General features: G+C 41.5%; 1 protein-coding gene across 1 annotated transcript in view; it reads right to left on the minus strand.

Moving 5' to 3' along the window:
- Positions 1 to 6,348: 6,348 nt before the first annotated feature.
- LOC139228225 (plakophilin-1-like) overlaps positions 6,349 to 24,626 on the minus strand; it is a 71,935-nt gene continuing 53,657 nt past the window's right edge. Inside the window, exons 8-15 of the mRNA XM_070859402.1 lie at positions 22,857 to 23,021; positions 21,431 to 21,448; positions 18,987 to 19,148; positions 18,412 to 18,565; positions 15,829 to 16,015; positions 14,350 to 14,434; positions 12,567 to 12,700; positions 6,349 to 6,414 (exon numbers count right to left, since the gene is read on the minus strand). Coding sequence (XP_070715503.1) covers positions 12,596 to 12,700; positions 14,350 to 14,434; positions 15,829 to 16,015; positions 18,412 to 18,565; positions 18,987 to 19,148; positions 21,431 to 21,448; positions 22,857 to 23,021 — 876 coding nt within the window. The 3' untranslated portion in view covers positions 6,349 to 6,414; positions 12,567 to 12,595. The remainder of the gene's footprint in view (positions 6,415 to 12,566; positions 12,701 to 14,349; positions 14,435 to 15,828; positions 16,016 to 18,411; positions 18,566 to 18,986; positions 19,149 to 21,430; positions 21,449 to 22,856; positions 23,022 to 24,626) is intronic.

A 24,626-nucleotide genomic window follows, 5' to 3' on the forward strand; every position in this document is an offset into this window, starting at 1 on the left:
AGAGCTAAGCCCAGAGCACAGTCAATGCATGAAGGAGATTTGCACTAAAGGCTTGGGGTAGAGTGATGTCATGTTTCCCACATGGTTACTGCTTGTACTATTACAAGGTGTGCCACCAGGGGGCACCTCAGTGGGAGACTTGTAGGTTACCTGCACAGGTATGCCAGGCCTTGTATAAAAGGCAGGCCACCAGGTGTGATCCTCACTCTGGAGTAATCAATAAAGGACTAAGGTCACTACAGTTCAAGTACAACACATTGCCTCGTGGAGTCATTATCAGAGCATCTAAAGACATAACAGTGCCAATCAAGCGGGCTGCTGCCTCACACTCTTGACTTGTGTCTTGTAGATGGTGGAAAGGCTTTGGGGAGTCAGGACTTTGCTGGGCCTCTTTTGGCCTGGTGGCTGTTTCCAACATGCTTGTTCTCCACTCCAACTTCTTCCGCAAATATCCTGTCCCATATTAAACCCTTTTGCACATTACCCCATCCTTGCTGATCTGCAGTGTCTCCCCATCATAGCTCCTCAAATTTAAATTCCTTGCCCTCATCTCATTAAATCACTCCATGGTCTCACCTCAACCTACATCTGAAACCTTCCTCAGCCCTACATCTATTCCCACTGTTCCTTGAAGTCTGGCTTCTTGGCATCGCTCCTCCCTTTGCCCCGCCATTTATGACTCTCTGGAATTAATTCCTCAAACCCTTTGCCCGCCTTCCTTGCTCTCCTCCTTTCAAAAAAACTCCTCAATATCCACCTCTTTGACTAAGCTTTTTATTGCATCTCCTAATTTTTCCTTACCTTGCTCAACATCTATTTTCCACTTAGCTGTGCAGCAGTGTGGGGTATTTTCTACATTAATCATGCTGTATAAATGCAAATCATTCTTTGCTGTTGTTTGCATGCAATCTCATGGACCAGAGCATTGGGGCTGGGATTCGCCTTTGAGGCAGATTTGGTGCTGGAGATGGGTTAGGACGGACCCATTGTCACCCCAACCCTTATCCATTTTCATGGGACAGGACTCAGTACAACTGTAGGTCAAACTCCCATTGGCAACTCAGCCACATAGAGGGAGCCCACCAATGCTCAGAAGTGAAATTCAATGCTGCTGCAGCAAGACACAGCAAAAAGAACAAGAAGCTGCATAGAGATAGCATAAAAGCCTTGAAGATTTTTTGAAAAGTTTATAGAGTTTCTGGGGACGAAATGCAGCCTCCCAAAAAAGGCCTCTTGCCATGGGAAAGTGGAGGCCATGCGGCGGAGTCAAATGGCCGCCGCTCGTGAAATTTTCCTGGGTGCTTTTTACGATGGTCACCACTTCCGCCCCGTTGCTGCCGGCCCTTCCTAAGGGCAGCGTCAAAGCGGCACCGCCGATCTCCGCACCTCAATCTAAATTTCAGGGGAAAAAAAATCTTTGGGCTGCCAAGTCGTGCCGCTGACAGTTTTTTCAGTCAGTGCACTGTGTTTTCAGTGTGTCTGACATGGCTGTGTGGCGGCCATACAAGGGGAAGGCGCACTGCCGCGGCCACCATTTTATTTTTTTTGTCGGCCGACTGTCAGGTCAGCCCGACAATTATGCCCCCCGGTTTTGGCCGGGCCACTAACAGGCAGACTTGGGTGCCAGGCCACTGGCCCGGCTGAAACCCTCCCTGGTGGCCCAGTGGACCTAACTAAAATAATCGCAGAGCTCGCAGCGGCTCTCCCCTTTAAGTGAAGGGGAGAGACATGGTGACGCGCCGGTGTGATGACGTGATCAGCGCTACGCTGATGACTGACAGTGGCAGAGGCTCCGACTCGTCTCCATTTCCACCCCTCTACTGTGCTCACTGCCGCACTACCACCCCCATTATGACCGACTTCCGGTCCGCTCGAAAAAAAATGACAAAGAGCTGAATTTCGCAGAAGAGACCACCTCATCCACAGCGGTAGGTGCAATGCATTTCGGGTGGCGGTGAATTTCGGTCCCTCTCACTGACCATATACCTCCTTGGGAACAGATACAGCGACTGAAGATTGGAAAAGGTACTCATTACTAGGTTCTCTTCCTCCAACAAAGCTATTAACAGGCTTTCCATTGCTGAGCCACCATGGTAGCTGGGGTTGTTCATACATAAGCCAGGAGGCATGGAAATTGACAACTTTCTCTGGCTTACTGTCCACCATCATTTAAATGTGGTGGTGCATTTAAGGATTGGGCAGCTGATTGCCCTGGCCGGAGGGGGGAAGGGGGAAGGAGAGAATGGGAATACATTTCCAGTGGTGCGCTATGGATCAGAGATCTGGTGGAAGGCCTTCCTGCCCCATTTTACTTCTTTCACTGATATATCGCTCAGTTCCAAGTTTTGAACTCTGAGCCAAGCAATATAAATAAGGTACGACCAGCTATGAAAGGATAATGTAGCTATTAATCTCGTATTAATGCAGTCTTGGCTTGTGCAAAGATATTTTGCTTGCTGTAGTTCCTACAATCAAAATAAAATATTTAACAAAGATTCACTTCTTATTATCCAAGAACTCTGCTGAATTCACAAAGTTCGGTTGTGTAATTTAATTAAGTCATGCCACAGATTTTTTTCCTTTCTTGCTGCCAAATCTTACTGGAGTCAGTATTAGTTGATGGGTAGGCCATGACTCACTTTTGCTCCATCGGGACTTATGAAGAATAGGGAACACATTTGCTAATAACACAGGTTTATCTGATATTTGAGGGACAAAGGTAAATATGTGGTTGTGCATGCAGATATTGCACTGGTCCTGAGCCAGTGAGCTGCAGCGAGATTCCCGTTCAGGGTGTGTAGCTTGGCGGCTGTATGTCAATAAGGCTTGGCCCTCTAAATGGACCAGGCCTCCCACTGTCGCCGGGCTATCTGATCGTTAAAATCCCCTCTATTGAATAGTGATGATAGTCTCATGGACTTTCACTTCATAATTCATTCCTTGCTCCAGATTCAATGGACTTGGTGGACTGCAGATGGAACTGGACCAAACTAGTTTGTTCCCATCCAGCTATATTACTTCACCAGACTTTCCAGTCAGAAATCTTGTACCTACCAAGCAAAGAAAAATCAAGCATCTAATTATAACTAAATCAAGTCAATGAGCCAGCAAAACTCCTTCATTTTAAATCATTTTTATTTAGAAAGAAATTGATATATTTTACTGTAACATCAGAAATATAAGGGATCTAACTGCACATGATCTTGAATATTTTGTGGTTATACAATCTGAGACAAAACAATGGCTTGCCACATCATATTTTGCCTAATATCAGCAGATTGCTTCGTAGCAGGTGTTTTGGAGACTTGGCTTTCAGTCACCTAAGCCCCACTGTCTAACATATTATCTCTAAACCTCTCTGACACTCCACCACCCTCTCCCTCTCCTTTTTTAGGGCCCTTCTCAAAACCCACCTCTGACAAAACTTTGGCGACCCTTCCTAATAAGTCCTTCTTTGGCTCAGCATCTATTTTTTTTTTATTACACCTAGGTGAAGCATCTTAGATGTTTTTCTCCATTAAAGACACCATATAACTGCAAGTTATTATTGTAGCACTCAATAACATTGTAGGTGGTTTACTGGCCCCCACCACTTTCACTTTCTCTCCAATTGCTCTGTACTCTGCTTCTATTTTGTTAATGATTTAGACTTTCTTCGTTAGGCTACATCGCTCTATTATTGGTTTTACTGTTTTTCCATACTCTCTCTACCTTCTTCCATGTCTCTGACTTTCTGTATCAACTATATGTCTGCTCTACTTGCTTGTCCTCCCCCAGGAGTTAATGCAACTGGAGGTGTTACTGCCCAGTTGTACCCATTTCCAGCACCATTTGGCAGTTATGCAATCTGGTCAGCTCATCAAATATGCAATGCAAAACATTACATGAGGCTGAACATGTCAACAAACGAACATTGGATTCAGGGGTTTAGAGGAAAATGAATAATTACAGGACTTGTTAATAGTTCATGGGGCACTGCATTTATATTGCAAAACCAGCCTGCAGTAATGGTGCAGTCACTATAGCAGGAAGCCACAACAAAACCATATTTGTTTTGATCAGCTTTCCAAAATAATATTTTCCCCAAACCATTCTAGGATGGAAACTGTTTTGGTCTAGCCTGATAATGGTGGATGATGAGTCACTATACACCAAGTGTCACTAACACCAAGTGAAATTTAATAAATCAGCTACTTAACAATGAACTGGTTGGAGGGCATTTGTTTTAAGATGAACAAGGAATGTGTGCACTGACTTTAGCAAGTTAGTAGGATATCTCTACCAAACTGTTAGTTATGATACAGAAGCTAGATACTCGAGTATCAGTGGTAATTACAGGTGTAATATTAATCAGTATCTATGGGTATAACACCCAAAGCCTTAGTTTGATTTATATATGATGGTACGAGCTAGTACTTTTTAAACAGATTGCTGAAAAGTTCCCCACAAAGTCTGATTTTACAGCTTACGTAGCAAGGCAAATACAAATCTATTAAAAAGTGAGAATTCTCAAACTCCTTTTCTTTATAAAATTAAGCAGGAAGCAATCTTAAAATAACATTTTGAACCTTCTCCATGCTCATCTCCCATAACCATAAAATAAAAGCATTACATACAATGAATGAAGAAAGTTTTGAGCACTTTGTGGATGTTTTTGAAGTATATAATTGAAAAGGAATTGTTGGAGCAGGTGCATTGCAAAGTTGTTTAACATTCAAGATTATAGGTTATCGCTTTCTTTTCCAATGGAAACTTACCCAAGTTTCACTGAAAGTAAAGCTTTACTGTTAATGCTAAGTGTTACATATACTGCGCATCAGATCAGATATGTGCCAAAGGAGACGATATAAAATGTTTTTTCAGAACGTTTGGTTCTAAAGCATTTTATTTAAAATCTACCTCCGTTCAGATTATTTCGATAAGGGCGCATTCCAACTGTATAGCTGTGAAAGAAGACGGTGCATTTGAAATGACACACCTATTTGCCTTAAGGAGCAGGCTGAATGGTTTGATTGTGGCACACAATATTTAAGCATGCTAGATCAACCGAATACTTTTCTGCAACTACGAAGATGGAGAGGCAATTAATCAGAACTAGTTAGGCTTTCTTTTTAGTCTGAAGAAAATCAGATGCATGATTTTAAAAAAGGTAAGTTAGACAAGGCTACTGTCAGTGGTTATATTAGCTGTGTTACATCAGTCAATAAAATGATGATCTATATTGGGATCCATTCCAACAGTGTGTGAGCTCAGAGATCAATTCAGCAAACCACAAGTTAATGACACCGATAATAATCCACCCAGTAAAGTTATGGATGCTTCAGTTTGCTCCTGTTTAAGTTCTTGTAGTACAAGATTCTTGTCACTGTGAAGTTGTAATTAAAATTTTCTCTAATCTTCTTTTCGCTATGATTGCTGAACTATTTTTGTGTGATATATTTACTTAACATAACAATCCCACAGAACCAAAAAATGTTATGGGCATTAGAGGCAGAGATACAGTCCTAACAGATATAAACTCCCAACATCATTTTAATAAAGGCATTTTAAGCATTGACTTATTCCAGACAAAGGACTAAAGAAAACATTATAATGAATGTTCGTATACAGTGCAGGTATGCAAGTAGCTTGGCACATGTGATCAACATATTTATCGAGAGTACATAACAAATCGAATAGAGGTTAATTAAACAGTGAAAATTTAGCTTTGTCATTTAATACATTTGTATTATGATTAGATCTGCTCATAGTAAGTCATAATATTTGGGCTGCCCTATTTGTCTTCTGAGAAAGTGTCTTCATTATTCTGGCATTCTTAAGGAATGTTCCCACAGGCAAATATTACAAATGTTGAGGAATTGAAGGAAAAAAATAACGTTTAAGTATTTATTTTAAAGGATTGGAAATTTGAAGTGCTGTTTGGCACATATCTAATACAACCGTTAGCATTTTATTACCTTAAAAAGGTTTTCTGCTGATATAATATGCCAAAATTATCTGAAGTTCCTTTATATACATCTTTTCAAAGTGTTAACATAAACATCCAATATATCCCAGAGAACACTTCACCCGGACATTAGCCACCTTGCTGATTGACATGATTATTCCAACTTGACCAAAGAAATAATACAATACACATGTTGGAATTTCAGGGTGAGCCATGCTGCTTAGTGAAAATTTTTCCACACTTACTTATCAATATACATTGAGAACTGTAAGCCTGCAACACTTAGTTTTATAATCTAAAGCTAAAGATTAAAAACAAAATTGCTATCAGTTTTAATTTACAGCCCTCCCCAATCCCTGACCCACTAGATTCACTTGTGAATCAACATATACATTTTCTGCATTCATTCAGTTTAATAGGAGTTTTGTTGAAGTGATCTTCAGTCATCAGTGATGAAGAGAATCCACCTAGAAAATAAAATTGATTCTTTTAATTACAGTGGATTAATTTTAGGTGATCAGATTTGACTTTAACAATATATAAATTAGGAATAATTACAAATACAATTCACATCAAAGTGTAGTGCAAATTTCGATTTTCAACAACATTTTTGGTAGATTAGAGTTGCCTTACTGTCACTCCAGTCATAAATACAAAGTGAATTTGTGAAAAGGTCGAAGATGTATTTCAAGAACTTCATATGAATCAAACCGAGAGGAAGTGTCTCAGAAATGTTCTGTAATATAATTAAATTGTATTGCCACAAAGAATAATAAAAAGGAATTATAAGGTACAATAAGTGTAAGCAAAGTGCTTTTGCAGGCTTCCATTTTATAATAAGCCTTCCTTTATATAAACATTGCAGTTTAATTAGGCCGCTAAAGATTGAAACCTTGTCTAATCAAGCATGCCCATGGAGCATTCCAAGTAAAGGAGGCATTCTTGTTACCTTGGGTTAGAATTTCCAGTGGTTCACCGCCCGGTTTCTCGGCAGTATTGGCTGTTTTGGGCGAGAACCGGGACAGTGAAAAATTCCCCAGCTGAGGCACGCGGTGGTTTCGATGTACCGTTGGGGAGCGGACCGCCGGCGTGTACTGTCCACAGATCGCCCTGGTGTGATCTTTGGGTGAGCGGGGACCCGTAGGTATAAAAACATTTTTTTTTACTGCCCACAAGCATCAGCGGAGCTGGGCACTAGGTAAGTAGTTTGTAAGAAAAAGGCAAGTGATTTTTTTTTACTATTTATTTTCAAAATCTGTTAGGGTGATTAATTTAACAGTGTCTTGGGAATGTTTTTAAGATTTTTTAAGTTAGGTTTTTTGAAAAATTATTTTTTTTTTGGTGTTAGGCCCAACTCACAGCCTCGAGGTAAATTTTTTATAGATTTTTAAATTTTTCGCCCATTTTCTTTAGGCACTGGCCAATCTAGCTGAAATTGCACTTTTTCGCCCAGGTTGGGGGTGCAAGGCTGATATTTTTCGCTGGGCTGATTTTAAAACGTTTTTTTGGGGAAGTTTTCGCCGGCAATAATCTTCCCAGCCGTAGCGGTTTTTTGGGCGGCAATCGGGCGCTGGCGGGTTGATAGGAAATTCTAGCCCCTTATGTTTTATGATATGCTTTTAGGAAGTATTGGAAGGTTAGGTACGGTGTGTGTTATCTCAGATGGTTGCTAGACGAGAGACAAAGAACATTATTGATGGGAAGCCTTTCCAAGGTTACGTTTTATTGAATAAGCCTGAACTTGGAACATAGATTTTAGAATTTTCTCAGAGCGAAACTTGACAAGTTCAAGTGGTCCATGGCTATTCCGAGTCTGATCACCTCGAAACCTTGTGGTGATAGACAGGTTGTATATCAAATGCCACTCACTGTTTAATAAGTAAAACCTTTGCACTTTAACTTCTTTACTTTTTGTATTGTAGCTTCTATTATAGCTATAATCAACACATATACTTTGGAGCAAGGTTCCCTTTAGTCTCGGAGTACCAAATCTAATATAAATAACTTCAAAGGAGTTTTGAGGCATGCACAGATCAAAGAAAATATTATAACTATGTCAATCACAGATCCGTAAATTCAAACTGCAAGAAAACAATTGAGGTAAGTTTCAGATTTGGTGTGGCAATGTAATGCTAAAATGTGAATAAATCTGGGCCTACCTAGAAATGAAAAGAAGTTAATCATACAAATAAGGAGAGCAAACCTGTTTATTATGAGGGATGTATTGTGTATTTTTCATTTGAATTTTTAAAAAGAATTCCAAACTGGTATCTGAGCACGGAACTGCTATTGAATTCAAAAACAATCAAATGCCACAATCTTGCACTCGTAAAGCTATAAATATAGCAGTGTCAGCTTGGCTCAGCAGGTGGAACTATGAGGGAATGCTGTGTTGTCAGAGGTGCCCATGACAACATTTTCTTTTGTTGTCTGTCTAGTTTAGTTTAGTGGCTGTTCCTTAAATTCAGTCAGTCAAATAACCAGCCTAACTTGATGCAATGCTGCAAGTTTAATCAGTAATAGTCTGAAGAGAGGAATAATTCAGACTTAAAACATTGTTGTGTAATTGATTGTCAATGTATGACTGAAAATTCCTTTTTAAATGTTGAGCGAGTCAGATATTCAATAAAGTTACTTCATCGTTGCTGGATCAAAATCATGGAACTCCCTCCCTAATAGCACTGTGGGAACACCTTCACCACACGGACTGCAGTGGCTCACCACCACCTTTTCATGGGCAATCAGGGATGGGCAATAAATATTGGCCTCGCCAGCGACGCCCACATCCCGTGAATGTATTAAAAAAAGTCCTAGTGACACTTTCCTGGGATATAAAAGAACTGTTCTGTTTGAATCTAAGTTAACCCACTTGGCGGAAAGCTGATTTTACACCCCGCGCCATTTGATCTCGAATGACCTCAATGGCGTGTAAATGGTGATGGGTTAGCTTAAAATTACATCCCAAGATTCAGTTTTTAAATCTCACAGAAAAAGAGTCAATTTGGAATATCTCTGGGGGCAGAAAAGAGACAAAAGAAGCTTTGAAACTTCCAAGTAGCTTTTAGGCACCTAAAACATAGCAGTGGTGCTGAAATCCATCAGTCATTCTGCTGAACTCCTGTCATCACTCTGGGAGAACACCTTGGGACAAGGCCAGGACCTGGATACACCCTCTCCTTTTGCTGCTGCCCCACTCGCAACCCCCAGGGCAAGTGGAGCATGTTATTTTGTGCTCCACTCGCCTGGCGCAGGAACTCCCGCCTTGCGGCTGTTACCGCCACAAGGAGTGCTCCCCGAGGTTGTCATCACCTCCTGCAGCTGCCGGAATGCCTGAGGACTGGAAACGTCGGCCGACCACAGCTAAATCTGACGCTTCCAGCCTCATTATCACATTTAAAGTGCCAGCCCGCCTCCTGGGAGTAGGTTGGCTGTCCATGCCCCCATCCCACCTCCATTAAAAACCAGAGGTAGAGGGGTTGGGGTCGGGATTCAGATTTTGAACACTTTTATTTCCCATCCGACTCAATCTCACTCGTTTTTTGGAGTTAAAATTCCCCCATATACAGTCAGACCCAGCAAAGGCTGCAGTGATGAGGTTCGAAATGTCACCTGGTTTTAAAGAGGGGAATGATATTGATATTTTTAACTGAAATTTGACTTATTAGCTGGTCAGTTATACATCTACAAGACATGTGCCAGACTTGAAAGTGAAGTCGTGAGAAGACCTTTGCCATTTAATACTAAGAAACAGATCTTTTAAACAGGTCCAGATGACTTAAGAATCTGGTTACTTGCTCAGGAGTATAAAACTCTCAAGAAGTTAGGCACACATAATGATCATTTTATGGCCTCACAAGCCAATGTGTGAGAGATACACCCGGTAGGGGGGGGCGGGTGTCGGGCGGATAATTTGGTTACTGCCTGGCAAGAGGGGAGGGGTTGGGGAGGGGGGGGGGGGACGAGCCGGGAAATTAAGCTCTTTAAATCAAAAAAAGCCTCCCAGTGCTTTCGGGCGCTGTTGAAAGTGGTAGAGGGACAGGATCGGGGTGGGACTGGGGCGGTGTCCATCAGCATGACGTGGATACGTCGCAACACCCATCCCCTTTTCTTAAAGGGGAGGGACACTGCAAGGCCTCATAAGGCCTCCGTGAAGCCCACTGGACCACCAGGGAGGGGTTCAGCCGGGCCAGCGGCTGGGCACCCAAGAGAGGGTGCCAGGCTGCCTGTTGGTGGCAAGGCTGAACCAACGGCTGCCATTGTCGGGCCGACTCAGGAGTCGGCCGACAATTAAAACAAAATGGCGGCCGCAGCAGTATGCCCTCCCCTTTAAGAGCGGCTGCAGCGCCCAGCCATCGGCACTAACCGAGCACGCGTGGGGCGCAAATGGTGTCGGTGCCGGTTGGTAAGGGGTAGGACCTGGGGCAATTGCGGAGGGGTTGCACCCGGCGCCTGCCCATGGGCGAAAAGCCGGCCTTAAAAAAAAAAGGGGGTATTTTCGACCCCCAAAGGTTTTAAATGTGGTGAGATAGGACACAAGGTCTGCGCCAGAAATTGGAAGTCCATATGAGCTCGTAAGCTATAAAATGGGCAGTAAAGCAATGACCACTGTTGTAGATGGGTTGGCTCCGTACCTTCACCAGAATACATTGAATGTGACACATGTAAGGAGGATGAAAGACCTGGATGCTAGTTCACAATAGTATATGATGCCCTGGTGAAGGACCAGCATTACATAAAAGGCAAAGTTGCATTCACATTCAGGGAATATGAATGACCACAGAAGTACCCATGGCCAGAGTTTGGCTGGAATATTTTGGTTATGCAATTATCATGGAAGTGTGATTTTATTTGTGCATTATTTTAAATAGGGAATGGCATAGACAGTGACGTAACTAAAGGATGTGGGCCCCAATGCAAACATATTTGCAAAATAACTTTATTTAGATATAATTTAAATATAAATGTTTGAAATTGTATTTTTATAAATAAAATATAGAGCATAGACTTTTATTAATTAACAACTGTTGCATTAAATTTTCAATCTGAAAGAAAATGGTTTTACATTTTTTTTACAAAATAAATTAGGGTTTTCGGTCCTATTTCGCTTTTGTTTGGTTCAATTTCGCCAAAATATTTCCTTATCTTAAAAACTAATTATTTATTTTAAAAAATTTTCAATTTCGCTTTTGTTTGGTTCAATTTCACTTACTCTAAAAATGAACACTGAAACAAATCAACATTTGACTCCAACAACTCATCAAAATTACGCAAAAATAACTAATGATGAACAACGAGAAACAATAATAAAAAATCATAACGATGGAAAGAAAGTTTCTGAAATTGCAGCATACGTGGGATAATCTTGCAGTTATGTGAGAAGTATTATAAAAAGATACTTAACAACAGGAATAGTGGAAAAATCATCAAAGGGTACCCGATAGCGAAGAGTCCCTCTCAACCAAGATGGAAGGCGGCTTAGTGCTATATCAGGGGATTGTGGTGGATATTACCGCAACATGAAAAGATATATTAGGATGTCTTTATACAGAAGCCACATTAATTAAAATGTTACTTATTATATATCATATTACTATTCAAATTATATAGTTATTTAAAATTTTAACAAAATTGAATCAAAAACAATTATTAAATAATTCGTTTTTAGAGGTTAGGGAATTTGTGTGGCGAAATTGAACCAAAATTTTTAATTAAATGATTAGTTTTTAAGATAAGGAAATATTTAGGCAAAATTGAACCGAACAAAAGCGAAATAGGACTGAAAACCCTATAAAATGAAAAGTTTGGGAAAAAAATTCCTAACGTTCAAGGGCCCCCTTCAGGCGAGGGCCCCAATGCCACTGCATTGGCGTAGTTACGCCACTGGGCATAGATACCAAGAGTGTTATAGACAGCAGCTTAAGGATGAGGAGATCAGGTCAACACGATATAGGGCCAGCCCTCTTGGTCCAGTGCAGGCAGCTGGTGGGTCAGCTCCCACCAGCGCAGCAGGGTGGGTAATGCGGTGGCATTTGGGATGCCACAGGATTCTAGACTTTCAAAGACCTGGATATTACAAACCAAGTGGGATTAGAGGCGGTAAACTGGTCAACCATGTCCAAAGACTCAGGGAAAAGTAGACAGAAAACTTATCGCTCATCTGACAAACTGAATTTAAAAAAGGAAATGTGTTCCAGGAGAGTGTGCCCAATCACACGGGGAACAGAGTATTTGGAAAGTAGGCTTATATGCCACACCTCGAGCAGGTGGGGTCCTTTTTTAAATATGTGCATTTGGGTCGAAATATGTCATCGGGACCCGACTGCTATTTTAGCTCTGGTCTGAGTGGGTAGCCACTGCAGCTTTATTGCCCGGTGAAGACAGTGAGAATAAGATTTGGTCCAAGTTTGGTGACAATCTCAATTCAATGCGTTTCACCCCAATTGTGGCAGTGAATACCACAGGTTTACCTCCGATCAAGCCACTCAGGTTCTGTCACAGGACATGATCCTAATAAAAAATATTTTATCAAAATACATATATTAAACCTATAGCTAGCTAATCACACTCTGAAATCGAATTTAAAATCAGTGAAAACTTGAGGAATTATTTCGGCAGTCACCTTTGGAGCATCATGGCATCATAAACATTTCAGTTCAGGAACCTTTTGCTTAGGAACCTCCCGGAATTCTGCTGAATTAATTTGACAGCAGATGATGTCAGATCATTTACAAAGTCCTTCTTGCCAAATCCTTCCTGTTAAAACGCAGAAATATATTGTCACATTAGTGCATTTTTGTTTCGAAAGATTTGCTTTTCACCATTGTTAATCAAAACCCAAAGGCTTTTCACTGTACAGGTGCAGCATTCAGAATCCAGAACCCTCGGGAACAAGTCCGTTCCGGATTCCGTGTTTTTCCGGACTTTGGATCATCTTTCTGATGTCACGAATCCGGAAACACCCGAGCCCAGGTTCGGATATTTCCGGATTTCGAAACGTCAAAAAGGGTGGGGCACCACCGAGGAGCTGTTCGGGCCGTCGGTCCCGTCGTAGGGGAGGTGTTGGGGTGGGCCAGTGAGGAGGTAAGAGATGTAAGAGCAGCCGCGGCGAGTGGGGTAAAGGGAGCGGCGGCAAGGCGAGGCCAGAGGTCCAGCAGTGGCAGGGCCCCGAGCTAAGGGCCGCAGCCACGAGCGGGGCGAGGCGAGTGGAGGCAAGGCCCAAGGTCAGGCAGTGGCGGAGCCCCTAGTTCGGCAGGGTCGGCAGGTCCGGATTCCGGAACATTTTACGGATCCCGGATAACCCCGCCACCGATTGGTCTGGAGTCCGGATTTCGGACATTTCAGGAACTCCGGATTTTGGACGCTGCAACTGTACCAGAAAGAAAAAAAACTAGTATATATATTTTTTTTAAATCATCAGTGCCCCAGTGCAGTCATTTTCTTTACTTGAAAATACAGCCTCATGGTATATTCCGGACTACACTTTAGCCACCAATCTTCTGTGGTGAATGTCTCACCTTCTGATTCCTCAAAGCATCTCTACCATCTACAAGACACAAGTCAGAAGTGTATTGGAATACTCGCCACTTGCTTGGATGGATGCAACTGTAACAGCACTCAAGAAGCTCGACAATATCCAGGACAAAATAGTCCACTTGATGAGCACCTCATCCACTAGCTGAAACATCCACCCCACTTCACCACTGGCGTACCATGGCCAGTGTGTACCAACTGCAGGATGCACTGTGGCAACTTGCCCAGGCTTCAGACAGCATAGGAACATGGGGCAGGAGTGAGCTATTTAGCCCCTAGTGCCTGTTCCGCCGTTCAATTAGATCATGGTTGATTAAAAGCTCAACTCTATTTACCCGCCTTTGTTCCATATCCCTTGATGCCCGTGCCTAACAAATGTCCAGCAATCTCAGTCTTCCAAACTCACAACCTCCACCAATTAAAAGGACAAGGGCAGCAGGCGCATGGGAACATCATCATGGCCAAGATGGCCTCCAAGTCACATCATCATCTTGATTTGGACATATATTGCCATTCCTGCATTGTCATTGGGTCAAAATCCTGGAGCTCCCAGCATTGTATGAGCCGCTTCGCCACATGAACTGCAGTCATTCAAGAAGGAGGCCCACCACCACACTCTCATGGGCAACTAGGAATGTGCAATAAACGTTGGCCTTGCCAGTTAAACCCACGTCCCCGGAGAATGAATTAAAAAAAAACCATAGACTTTTGGCTTCCTCTGAAATTGGAAGCCTTACCAAATGCACCGTGCATGTGTGCGCACATATGCGATATTTCAGGGCATTTAAAGCAAACGATCAGATACATAATTGTTAACAGACAAGAAGCCCCTCAGAAATAAATCAAGCTATGGTTAAAAACTTATTACATACCCTTCTGAAGAAACTGTGCAAGTCTTTCTGTGCCCACATTTCATGCAGGAAAAGACAGGCAGCTTTGCCAGCTGAGGGATGAGTACTATAAAAATGAAAAAAAATTTTTTATATATATATATTATATATAGAGAATATAAATAATTATATAACTACGCACAGTACTGTTTAGATATACATAATTTTGATCAAATACATCATACTAATATATATGCGTGGAGTTTCCGCATGATATCTGGGAGAAAACAAATGAATTTGAGCTGAAGCTCAGTGAATTTTAAATGCAAGTGAGTTACGCCCATAACCACTTTATACTGGAGTATGTGATTTTTTACACTGGTACAAAGGTCTATTTGTCTGAAGCAGTCCCCGCCCACAAAACAGGTCACGACCTGTTGTTATTTTACTCTAGCAAGTGAAACAATTTCATTTTGCAGAAGTTATATACACACACACACACACACACACGGACTGCAAACATACATACGTTGCAGTCCTTCAAATGCATAAGACAGTGCATATGACATTTTTTTTTTTAAGAAGGTTGTAGGTTCAAACTCCACTCCAGAAACTTGAGCACATTTAGGCTGACACTTCAATGCAGTACTGAGGGAGTGCTGTGTTGTCAGAAGGTACTATTTTGTGGATGAAATGATAAATTGAGATCCTTTCTGTCCTCTTGGCTAGATGTAAAAAAATGACATGGCACTATTTGAAGAGCAGGGGAGATCTCCAGGTATCCTGGCCAACATCTATCCCTCAACCAACACCAAACAAAAATAAGTCAACTGGTCAATCAGCTCATTGCTGTTTGTGGGACGTTATTGTGCGCTCTGTTTTATAAACACTTTCATGGCCACATGAAGGCCCTGCAGAATTCAATAGTAGAGTTAGCTACTTCTTTACTTCTGATTAATGTGAGATTAAATCTCATTTATTTAGATTTGACGAAATACTGACAAATTGGCCTGATTTTGAAAATAATCATCATAATTAATGCAGCAGGATTAGACCAGGTGAAGAACAAAACTGAGAATTCAAAGGGTCAAATGGAATGTTTCTGCACCGCAAAGTTGATTCTAAATTTCTGAATAATAAATCAACTTGTATTTTGTAAAATAAGATTTTCAGTTAACTTCAGTAGCCGAGCCACTGAAATTATGTTGTGGTAGCCAACACATCACATTTGAGATTCTTTACTATTTTAGTAAAGGCATTAACCCATTTATTGAAGCACTAACATCTTCAAATTATGATGGGATAATGAAGAGTTTAACAACTCCTGATGAAACATCATCAACCTGAAACATTAACTTTGTTTCTTCCGCTACAGATGCTGCCTGACCTACTAAGTATTTCCAACATTTTCTGTTTTTATTTTGTATCTCCAGCATCCACTGTATTTTGCTTTTGTATTTAAAAAAAACAGCTTGGTTGCTTTGATAGATAAAATATCTCTGACAAAGATCGAACAATTACCTGGATCTACTGAGGCCCATCAGATTTTTCAACATCGAACCCTGTAGTACTGCTTTTGCCACGCTCGTATTACTGGGCATCAGATTTCGCATAATGTTACAGGCAGAAGTGATGGTGTCATCCGAAGTCTTGGAGCTACTGCCTCCATTAGGGAGAAGTCGTGCTAACTCTGGCAATGCATGAGATGCTGACAGAAGGATTAAAAATTGGTTAAGCATTTTCCTTTTTTGACACGAATATTAAAATCACAATCTTGGCTCTCCCAACATCTGAACGTTGTGGTATTTAAACGCCCCCATCCATGATTTACAGCTGGGTAAATTTCTCATGGACATAGTGAGTGTATTACCCCAGAATAACTTCATGGGCTGGATTTTTGGTCTTCTGCTGCCCCTCTTAGCGCTCCGGAGGGGCAGCAATGGCAGCGAATAGCACTTGTGCCAGGGCGGCCAGCTTCCAGCGCCCCACCGGGACAATCAGTGCCAGTATCGCCGGCATTACCACCCGGAAGTGGCGAGCCTGTGTGCAACGCCCCTGGTTGCGACACCAGATTGATTTTTGTTTGCCACCCGACCCTTAATGCTCACTCGGCCTAGCGCCCCAAAAGAGGAACGCAACGCCTCCCTTAGAGTCCCGCTCCAAACTCCGGGCCCAGCTGTTGAATGTTGCGGCAGCAGACGGAAACCACTTGCCGGTGCCCGGGACACTGCCCCAACTGAGGCCCGACCGCATTTCTCCCCCCCTTATCTTTGAAATGATACTGTGCAAAGACTGGAATACAAATGCTTTCTGTGTTTGTATTACATTCTTTTTTCCACTTTTAAAAAAAAAGGTGTTGGCCTGTTTATGAATAAAAAAGAATGTAATACTCTATTGATGAGTTAAACAGTCATATACTATCTTTGCATGGTGTCATTTCAAGATTTATAGGCATGAAATGGTAAGAGTGGCTTGGAGATTCTGCGGGGACTCTCCCACACCTGTTGTAACTTTGGGAGGTGACAAGCGGAATCTCCAGAGAAACATAATAAACTGTCAGTACCCTGTTTATTCTCAAGAACATTAACTAGGTCATCGTCCATAGTGCATATGAACAGTAGGCCATTCATCCCCTCGAGGCTGATCCACAATTTATTATCATGGCTGATCTACACGTCAACATCGTTTACCCGCCTTTGATCCCTATGCCTTGATACCCTTAACTAACAAAAGTCTATCTATCTTCTGCTTGAAAGTTTGACCCATATTCACAGCCTTTTGGGGAGTTCTCGATTTCCACTACCTTTGGGTAAAAATACTTCCGGCTTTCACTTCTGAATGGCCTAGCCCTAATTTGTTGACCATAGTAATTTAACTGCACTACTTTTCACAAGATGCTTCCTTACTTACTGTCAAATTGTTAATGAATTCTGGTTCTTTTTTAATTATTCGTTCCTAGGATGTGGGCATTGCTGGTTCTGGATTCCCCTACCAGAGAAAATAGTTTCACTGTATTTACCCTATCAAAACCCTTTATCATTTTAAACATCTTGATTCGATCACCCAATAGCATTCCAAACTCAAAAAGAATACAAGCCAAATGTATGCAACCTGTCCTCTTAATTCAACCTTTTAAGCCCCGATATGATTCTGTTGAATCTGTGCTCTACCTCCTCCAAGACCAATAAATCCTTTCTGAAGTGCGATGCCCAAAACAAAATGCAGTACTGGGGTCTGACCAAGGTTCTGTACAACTGAAGCATAACACACTCCCCCTTTGTATTCCAGTCACCTTGGGATAAGATTTAAGTAAATATTTTAGCTTGATACCTCATTTGTTGACCATAGTAATTTAACTGCACTACTTTTCACAAGATGCTTCCTTACTTACTGTCAAATTGTTAATGAATTCTGGTTCTTTTTTAATTATTCGTTCCTAGGATGTGGGCATTGCTGGCAAGGCCAGCATTTATTGCCCACCCCTCGAGAAGGTGAGGTTTGTCAGGCCATTTCAGAGGCAGTTAAGAGTCAACCACATTGATGTGTGTCTGTAGTCTGTAGTCACATATAGACCAGACCAGGTAAGGACAGCAGATTTCCTTCCCTAAAGGACATTAGTGAACCAGATGGGCTCTTACAACAATCCGTTACTTTCATAAACCTAGCTTTTTATTCTACATTTATGTAACTGAATTGAAATACCACAGCTGCCGTGGTGGGATTTGAACTCAGTCCCCAGATCATTAGTCCAGACCTCTGGATTACTTGTCCAGTAACATAACCACTATACTACCATACCACTGTCATTTCTCATCTCTAAGTCTAATATGGCCTGTTTTCTTGTTGGTTCTAAAACATATTGGTCACTGTTACAATTGAAATTAGTAAGAACATATCATAGAACAATGATGCCATGCAAAATTGGAAGATAATTCATAAAATCACATTAAATTATTTTAATTTCCATTTATGGAAATATATAAGACTCTTGGTATTACCTCTGGCTGAACATTGCCTATACGCCACAGTTTTGGTAGGCACAGTCAATTGAATATGTACCCAATTGCCCTGTTTGGGAGAGCGTGTTATAAGCAAATGTCTTACCCAATTGTCCCTGGAGATTATTATGCCTGCACATGTTGTTCAGCAATGAAACTGCGGTTTTCTGTACCTCCGAGTTGCTTGAAGAGAGAAGCTTTGTGACCTGAGGAAGTGCTTTTTCTTTATTTACTATTGCTGAACTCATCAGGTATGATGACTTGAAAAAAAAAGAATTAAATATTTCCAAAACTGTGAAAATAGGATGATATGTCTGTTGATCATATGCCAGTCTGCGGCAATGATTTAAGTAAAGTGAAAATTAACTCCAAGCTTTAAAAATTGATATTAAAATAGAAAATGTGTTTCTTTTTCTATTGCAAAAGAAATTTAAATAAATGCATTCCGTGAATCACTTTTGCTTTCAATGGTTTGGCCAATTCTACCCAGACTGATTTTGCACAGGATCCTTAGTTAGCGTAGAGAGGACACCCAGATCAGTCTGGATTTGATTCCAGAGATGAACAGACAACATAATAGCCCAAAGCATTACACCAACCCTTTTTTATGTTAAACAACAATGTTTTGCTAGTTCATCTGAAAAGAGGCCTTCCTCTTCCTTCCATCCAAAGAGTTCATACCATTTTGTTGCCAGCAGTCAGGTTCTGCAGAGCTCCAGCACTCGCTTCCAATGTTGCATCAGACTTGGATTTACTCAAAAGAGCTGTATACATTTTGATTGCTTTCGAATGCAAAAGACGGTCAACACCTTTGGGATTGTCATCCTCTTGAGGGAGAGGCATGTCTGGCTGTGGAAGGAAAAGAAAATACCTCTAATTATAAAAAGGTCAATATAGGTTGAACATCTCTTATCCGGCACCACTCCTCGTCCGGCATCATTCCCGGCTGCCGAATGGGCAGACACTTCTCGGGGCCCGCTCGGGCCACCGACCTCCTCCCCGCGCCCCCAACCTTGGGCGACCTCCTTCCCCCCGCTCCCACCATAGGCCGCCTCCCCACCACCACCCTCCTTGGACCGATGACCTCTCCTCATCCAGCAAAATCCCTCATTCGGCACAGGCCAGGTCCTGAGGGTGCCGGATCAACCTGTAGCAGGAAGGGGGTACTGAAGTTTCATGTTCAGCCATGAACTCATTGAATGGCGGTGCAGGCTAGAAGGGCTGAATGGCCTGCTCCTGCACCTATTTTCTATGTTTCTATGTTTCTATTTAAGGGCCGTTTTTCACTTTCGGCAGGGACGGCATACTCGTGGTTATGGATTGGCTGTCCTGAGGAGTATCAATTCCATTAAAGCCAATGGAAACGAAAAGATGGGCCGCACAACAGAAAGCCAATCCGCAATCAATAGTTTACCGCCCACACCGAAAGTGAAAATGACCCCCTATTTTCTTTCTATTGTGAGGTCGCAATATGACAAGCATTTCTGCAAAATAGTTACGTAGTATTGGAATTGGGAAAGAGATTCAAACCAATCAATGATAAAAATGTTACATGAAACTAAATAAATTATAATTAAATGTTTCAGCATTGGTTTTGGGTGAGTAAAGTCAACAAAAAAGGAGTTCCGTGAATGTAAAACTTTCATCCTGTTGCTAAAGCCACCTGCCGGGGTACGTGCTACAGCGTCGCCACTGGCAGGAGGATGTAATTACAATGTGACACGTTTATATTGTTCACATTTATAATGAAGCTGCCAATGTTCCCTTTAATGTTTTTTTGGATGCGCGGCCCCTTTAAGGATCATTCAATATACCATGCATACACGTTTTTTTTCATTTAAAAACTGGTGAGCTCTGCTTGAAGGGAACATCAAATATGAACATAGTTAGTTTATAATGAGAATATTCCTTTCTCCCTCATGTGCATATCTAGCTTCTCCTTAAATGCATCTATGCTATAGCACATATCTGCAAACTAAATACCAGGAGTAAGATATGTAATGTTGAAGTTTAGTAAAAACCCAATACTGGCTGCTGGCAAGATGGGTGAAAAGCAGACCCATTTCTGTGGCCTGTTGTTGATGCTCTTATTGAAATGAACAGTAAAATTACTTAAATAGTGTAAGTTCAGACAAAAATATGGATATTTCAAGAAAATAGTTACATTAACTATTATCTTACTACTATTTTAAGGACCTGTATTCTCATCTAGATTTCTTCTTTCACCAATGGTAATAGTTTTCTCTAAAAATGAGAGAAAGCCAAATGAATTTCGAATCAAAGTTTTCCAAAGTTCCATCCATATTGGATTCCTATCATGAGTTCTTCCTGATCACGGACAGCTTGTGGTTTAATTCCATCCCAGATTGAACCCAATATTAATAAAATGCATCATATATACTCCAAGTTTCAGTCCATCCTCATCTTTGCACCCTGCAGACAATCGTGATGGTTGGGGCAATGGCTATAAAGTGTGTCCCTGAAATATTGGGTTATAAATGCCCATTATAAATTTCCATCTATCTCTTTGCCAATGTCTATCAATTCAAATACAATGGATCCTCCACTTTTTCCATAGCAGAGGGGACATCTGGTGGATAATTGAAATTGGCAGGTAATCTACTGTCCTGAAATTGCACTCTTATACCCAAGGCACAGTAATACCCTAGTCATCAGAATGAAGTCAGGAACAATATAAATAATACCAGCTGACTTTAGTATTTCCCTGGCTGTGATGCTTATTTATGTCAGACATGAGGAAAATGGTTTTTCGTGGATTGTGCCACAAAGACACATGTCAAATAAGGCTCTGTCCTGTGAACCTTCTGGCAGATAGATGATTGCACATCACTGAGATTCTACTGTGTAGTCATTTCTTTTCAACACCAAGGAGAAGATTCCAGTTTAACAAAAACGCCACATTAACAGAAGCTATTTTCATCAGGAATTCACCTTTTAATGATTAGTACATGGGAAAAATTAAATCCAAATCAACTGGTGCCGAAATTGCCCCGCGATCGGGGACGGTAAACTTCTGTGCTGGGCCAGAAGGCCCGCCCTCCTCATGTCGGACATAAATAAGCATCACAGCCAGGGAAAAACTAAAGACAGCTGGTATTATTCATATTGTAACTGTTTGCATTCTCCGGCGCTCTGTGTCCTTGGAGGGGCGCTCCTGGGGCGGGAGCTCGGCACTGAGTGCAACGCCGTGCTCAGGAGGCCACGCCATGCTCCGGAGCACAACGCTATGCAAATGCTCTGCGTGGCGCTAACGCGCTACAATGCCACTCCCCTTCATTTAAAGGGGAGGGCCACTGCAGATTCTGCAGGCCCTTTGGTGGCCACCACTGGGCCACCAGGGAGGCAAACGACCGGGCCAGCAGTCCAGCACCCATAACGTCGACGCGAAGGCCGCCACTGTCGGGCCGACGGAAGAGTCGGCCAACAAAAATACATGGCGGCCCACAGTGCAAAAGGCCTCCCCTTTAAGGGGGGCCCCGCCAGCTGGGCAACTTCCCCCATGGGGTGCAAAGGGGTCGGCGTGGGGCGGTAAGGGGTCAGCCGCACGATGATGACGTCGTCACTGGGTGTGCACCAACCCGGGGCACAAATTGCGGGGTACGGTGCTACCGGCACATCGCTCCCCCAAATCTACGGGGCAATTTCCCGCGAGGTGCAACCACCCCCCTCACCCAGGCGAAAACATCATTGTGCCCCATTAGTGTCCCCTGCAGGTGCTAACAGGGTTATAAACAAGGGCAATTTCAGCCCCCTGGTGTCTTGGTGAAGCGTTGGACTACCATTATTTTTTTTAAATGATAGGAATTGCCACTGGGAAAGTTCTCAGCAGCAGTCTGAACCACTGAATATTCCATAGCAGCTTCTCTTTACCTTTTAGCAAAGGCATAGACAGCATTTTAGTGTTCGGTGTTCCATAGATTAGGCGTGTATTCCTTGGAGTACAGAGGATTCAGGGATGATCTAACTGAGGTGTTTAAGATGATTGAAGGATTTGATAGGGTAGATGGAAAGAAACAATTTCCTCTGGTGGAGGAGTCCATAACAAGGGGGCATAAGCTTAAAATTAAAGTTAGGCCATTGAGGGATGTTGTCATGAAGTACTTTTTCACACCAATGTTAGTGGCATTCTGGAACTCTCGGCCCAAAAAGATGTTGAGGCTAGGTCAATTGAAAATTTCAAAACAGAGGTTAATAGATTTTTGTTAAGCAAGGTTATTAAGGGATATGGAACCAAGACAGGTAAATAGAATTAAGATACAGATCAGACAGGATCTAACTGAATGGAGGAACAGCCTCGAGGGGCGGAATGGCCTACTCCTTTTCTTAAGCTTCTAGTTTTCGGAGGAAACTTGCTAAAAGAAGAAAAGCAAAATCGCCCCAGGTATTTATTTTGCTATGGGTTTAGATTACCATATTGAAAAGGATTTGTGAAATTCAAAAGATGGACAACTTATGTCTTGAGGCCTCAAAGCAGATCAGACTTTATTAGAACATCATGAAAGTGATAGAAATCATAGGTATAGTTACCACATCAAAATGGTCATTTGCAGGGCTGAAACAGCCCAGAGAGGACCTCTTTGTTTTATTTCGGCTCTGCACACTTTCATTCTCATTACTGCGGGTGAACGCGATTGGCATTTCTGAATCCAAGTGGTACGAGAGGTTGTGTAGGATGCAGACACAGTTTTCAACAGACTGGTAGAAATAAAAGGTACAACAGAGTTAATACAAGCATAAAATACTTCTTTGGTGTTTATGCTTGTTACCTTTTAATAATATAAGTGAGTCACCAAAAGGTGGCTAAAATATTTCACTAATAAATTATATCCAAATATAAGGTATTATACGGTCATGTTTCTCAAGCTGAAGGGTATTTGAGACTATTCAAGAACTAGGATAATTAACTGCACGTGAAAATTCATCAAGAACCAAGCCCTCAAACATAGTCCTGTAAAGTGAGTCTTTGAGTCGCAATCATTGCACTCCAAAAGTACTTCATTGGCTATAAAGCGTTTTAAGATGTCCAGTGGTCATGAAAGGCGCTATGTAAATCCAAGACTTTCTTTTTAAGTAAATTTGCTCCTCCCCTTTGAGTTTAGAAGCTGGAGTGGTGACCTAATTGCAGTGTTTAAAATGACAAAAGGTTCCGATGATGTCGATAAAATCAGCTACTTCCTCTGATGGGGAATCCGAACAAGGGGGTACAATTTTAAAATTAAAGCTAGGCCATTAAGGAATGAAATCAGGAAACATCTTTTCACACAAAGGTAACAGCAATGTGGAATTCTCTCCCCTCACAAAGCCGTGGATGCTGGGTCAATTACAATTTTCAAGGCTGAGATCGACATATTTTTATTCAGTAAGGGAATCAAGAGATATGGATCAAAGGCGGGTAATTTGAGTTGAGGTACAGATCAGCCATAATCTAACTGAATGACGGAACAGGCTCAACGTGCTGACTGGCCTACTCCTGTTCTTGTGTTAACTTTCAAGTAATATGGAGGTAGTGCATCAGTTAACATGTTTGAATTAAATTACTCTGCGTACTGTGTTAAGGTAGTCAATAACCGGATTTAGTATACAAAGAAATTTTATGCAAATGCGTTAAACATTATACAACTAGAGGACATTAAATCCCATTGTGTGTTAAATGTTAAAAACCAGAAAATACTGGAAATACTCAGCTGATCATGCAGCATCTGTGGAGAGAGAAACAGAGTTAACGTTTCCGGTCGATGACCCTTTGTCACAACTGCTTTTGTGTGTTAAATGATATTTGGCCTATTTTTACTGTGAGGGAAGGAAGACAAGCAAAGTCTAACTCACTGATGATGAAAAATAATTACTTACATATTTAGGGAATTGACTATTGCTTAATTTTGCTGATGGCAAAGGATTTTGGACAAACATAAGCAAAATATTGTTTTCTTAAAGTATTGTGCTAATTAAGATGATGGTCATTAATGCCAGGGAATAGGGTACTTCACATTTCAGGCTCACAGCATCAGAATCAAACATTTCCAAGTCTTGTGCAGGACAGTTAGATGCTTTGTAAAGGTTTGCATGATCTGTTTCAATCATGTGTGCCAGGCTCAATCTCAGGCGTGTATCCCTAATTTTTTTTAAACTATCATGTAAAGTTTCAGTTAATTGAGACATTATATTAATTTACGAAAGGAAACATACATTCCTATATGAGTACTCAGTAACGTATTATAAAAAAATATACTACTCTCTCATGATGTCAATTTTTCTTTAAACGTTGACTCGTTCTCTCTTATTACAACTTATATGCTAGTG

This window comes from Pristiophorus japonicus, chromosome 17, assembly GCF_044704955.1.
Source record: "Pristiophorus japonicus isolate sPriJap1 chromosome 17, sPriJap1.hap1, whole genome shotgun sequence".
NCBI classification, from domain to species: domain Eukaryota; kingdom Metazoa; phylum Chordata; class Chondrichthyes; family Pristiophoridae; genus Pristiophorus; species Pristiophorus japonicus.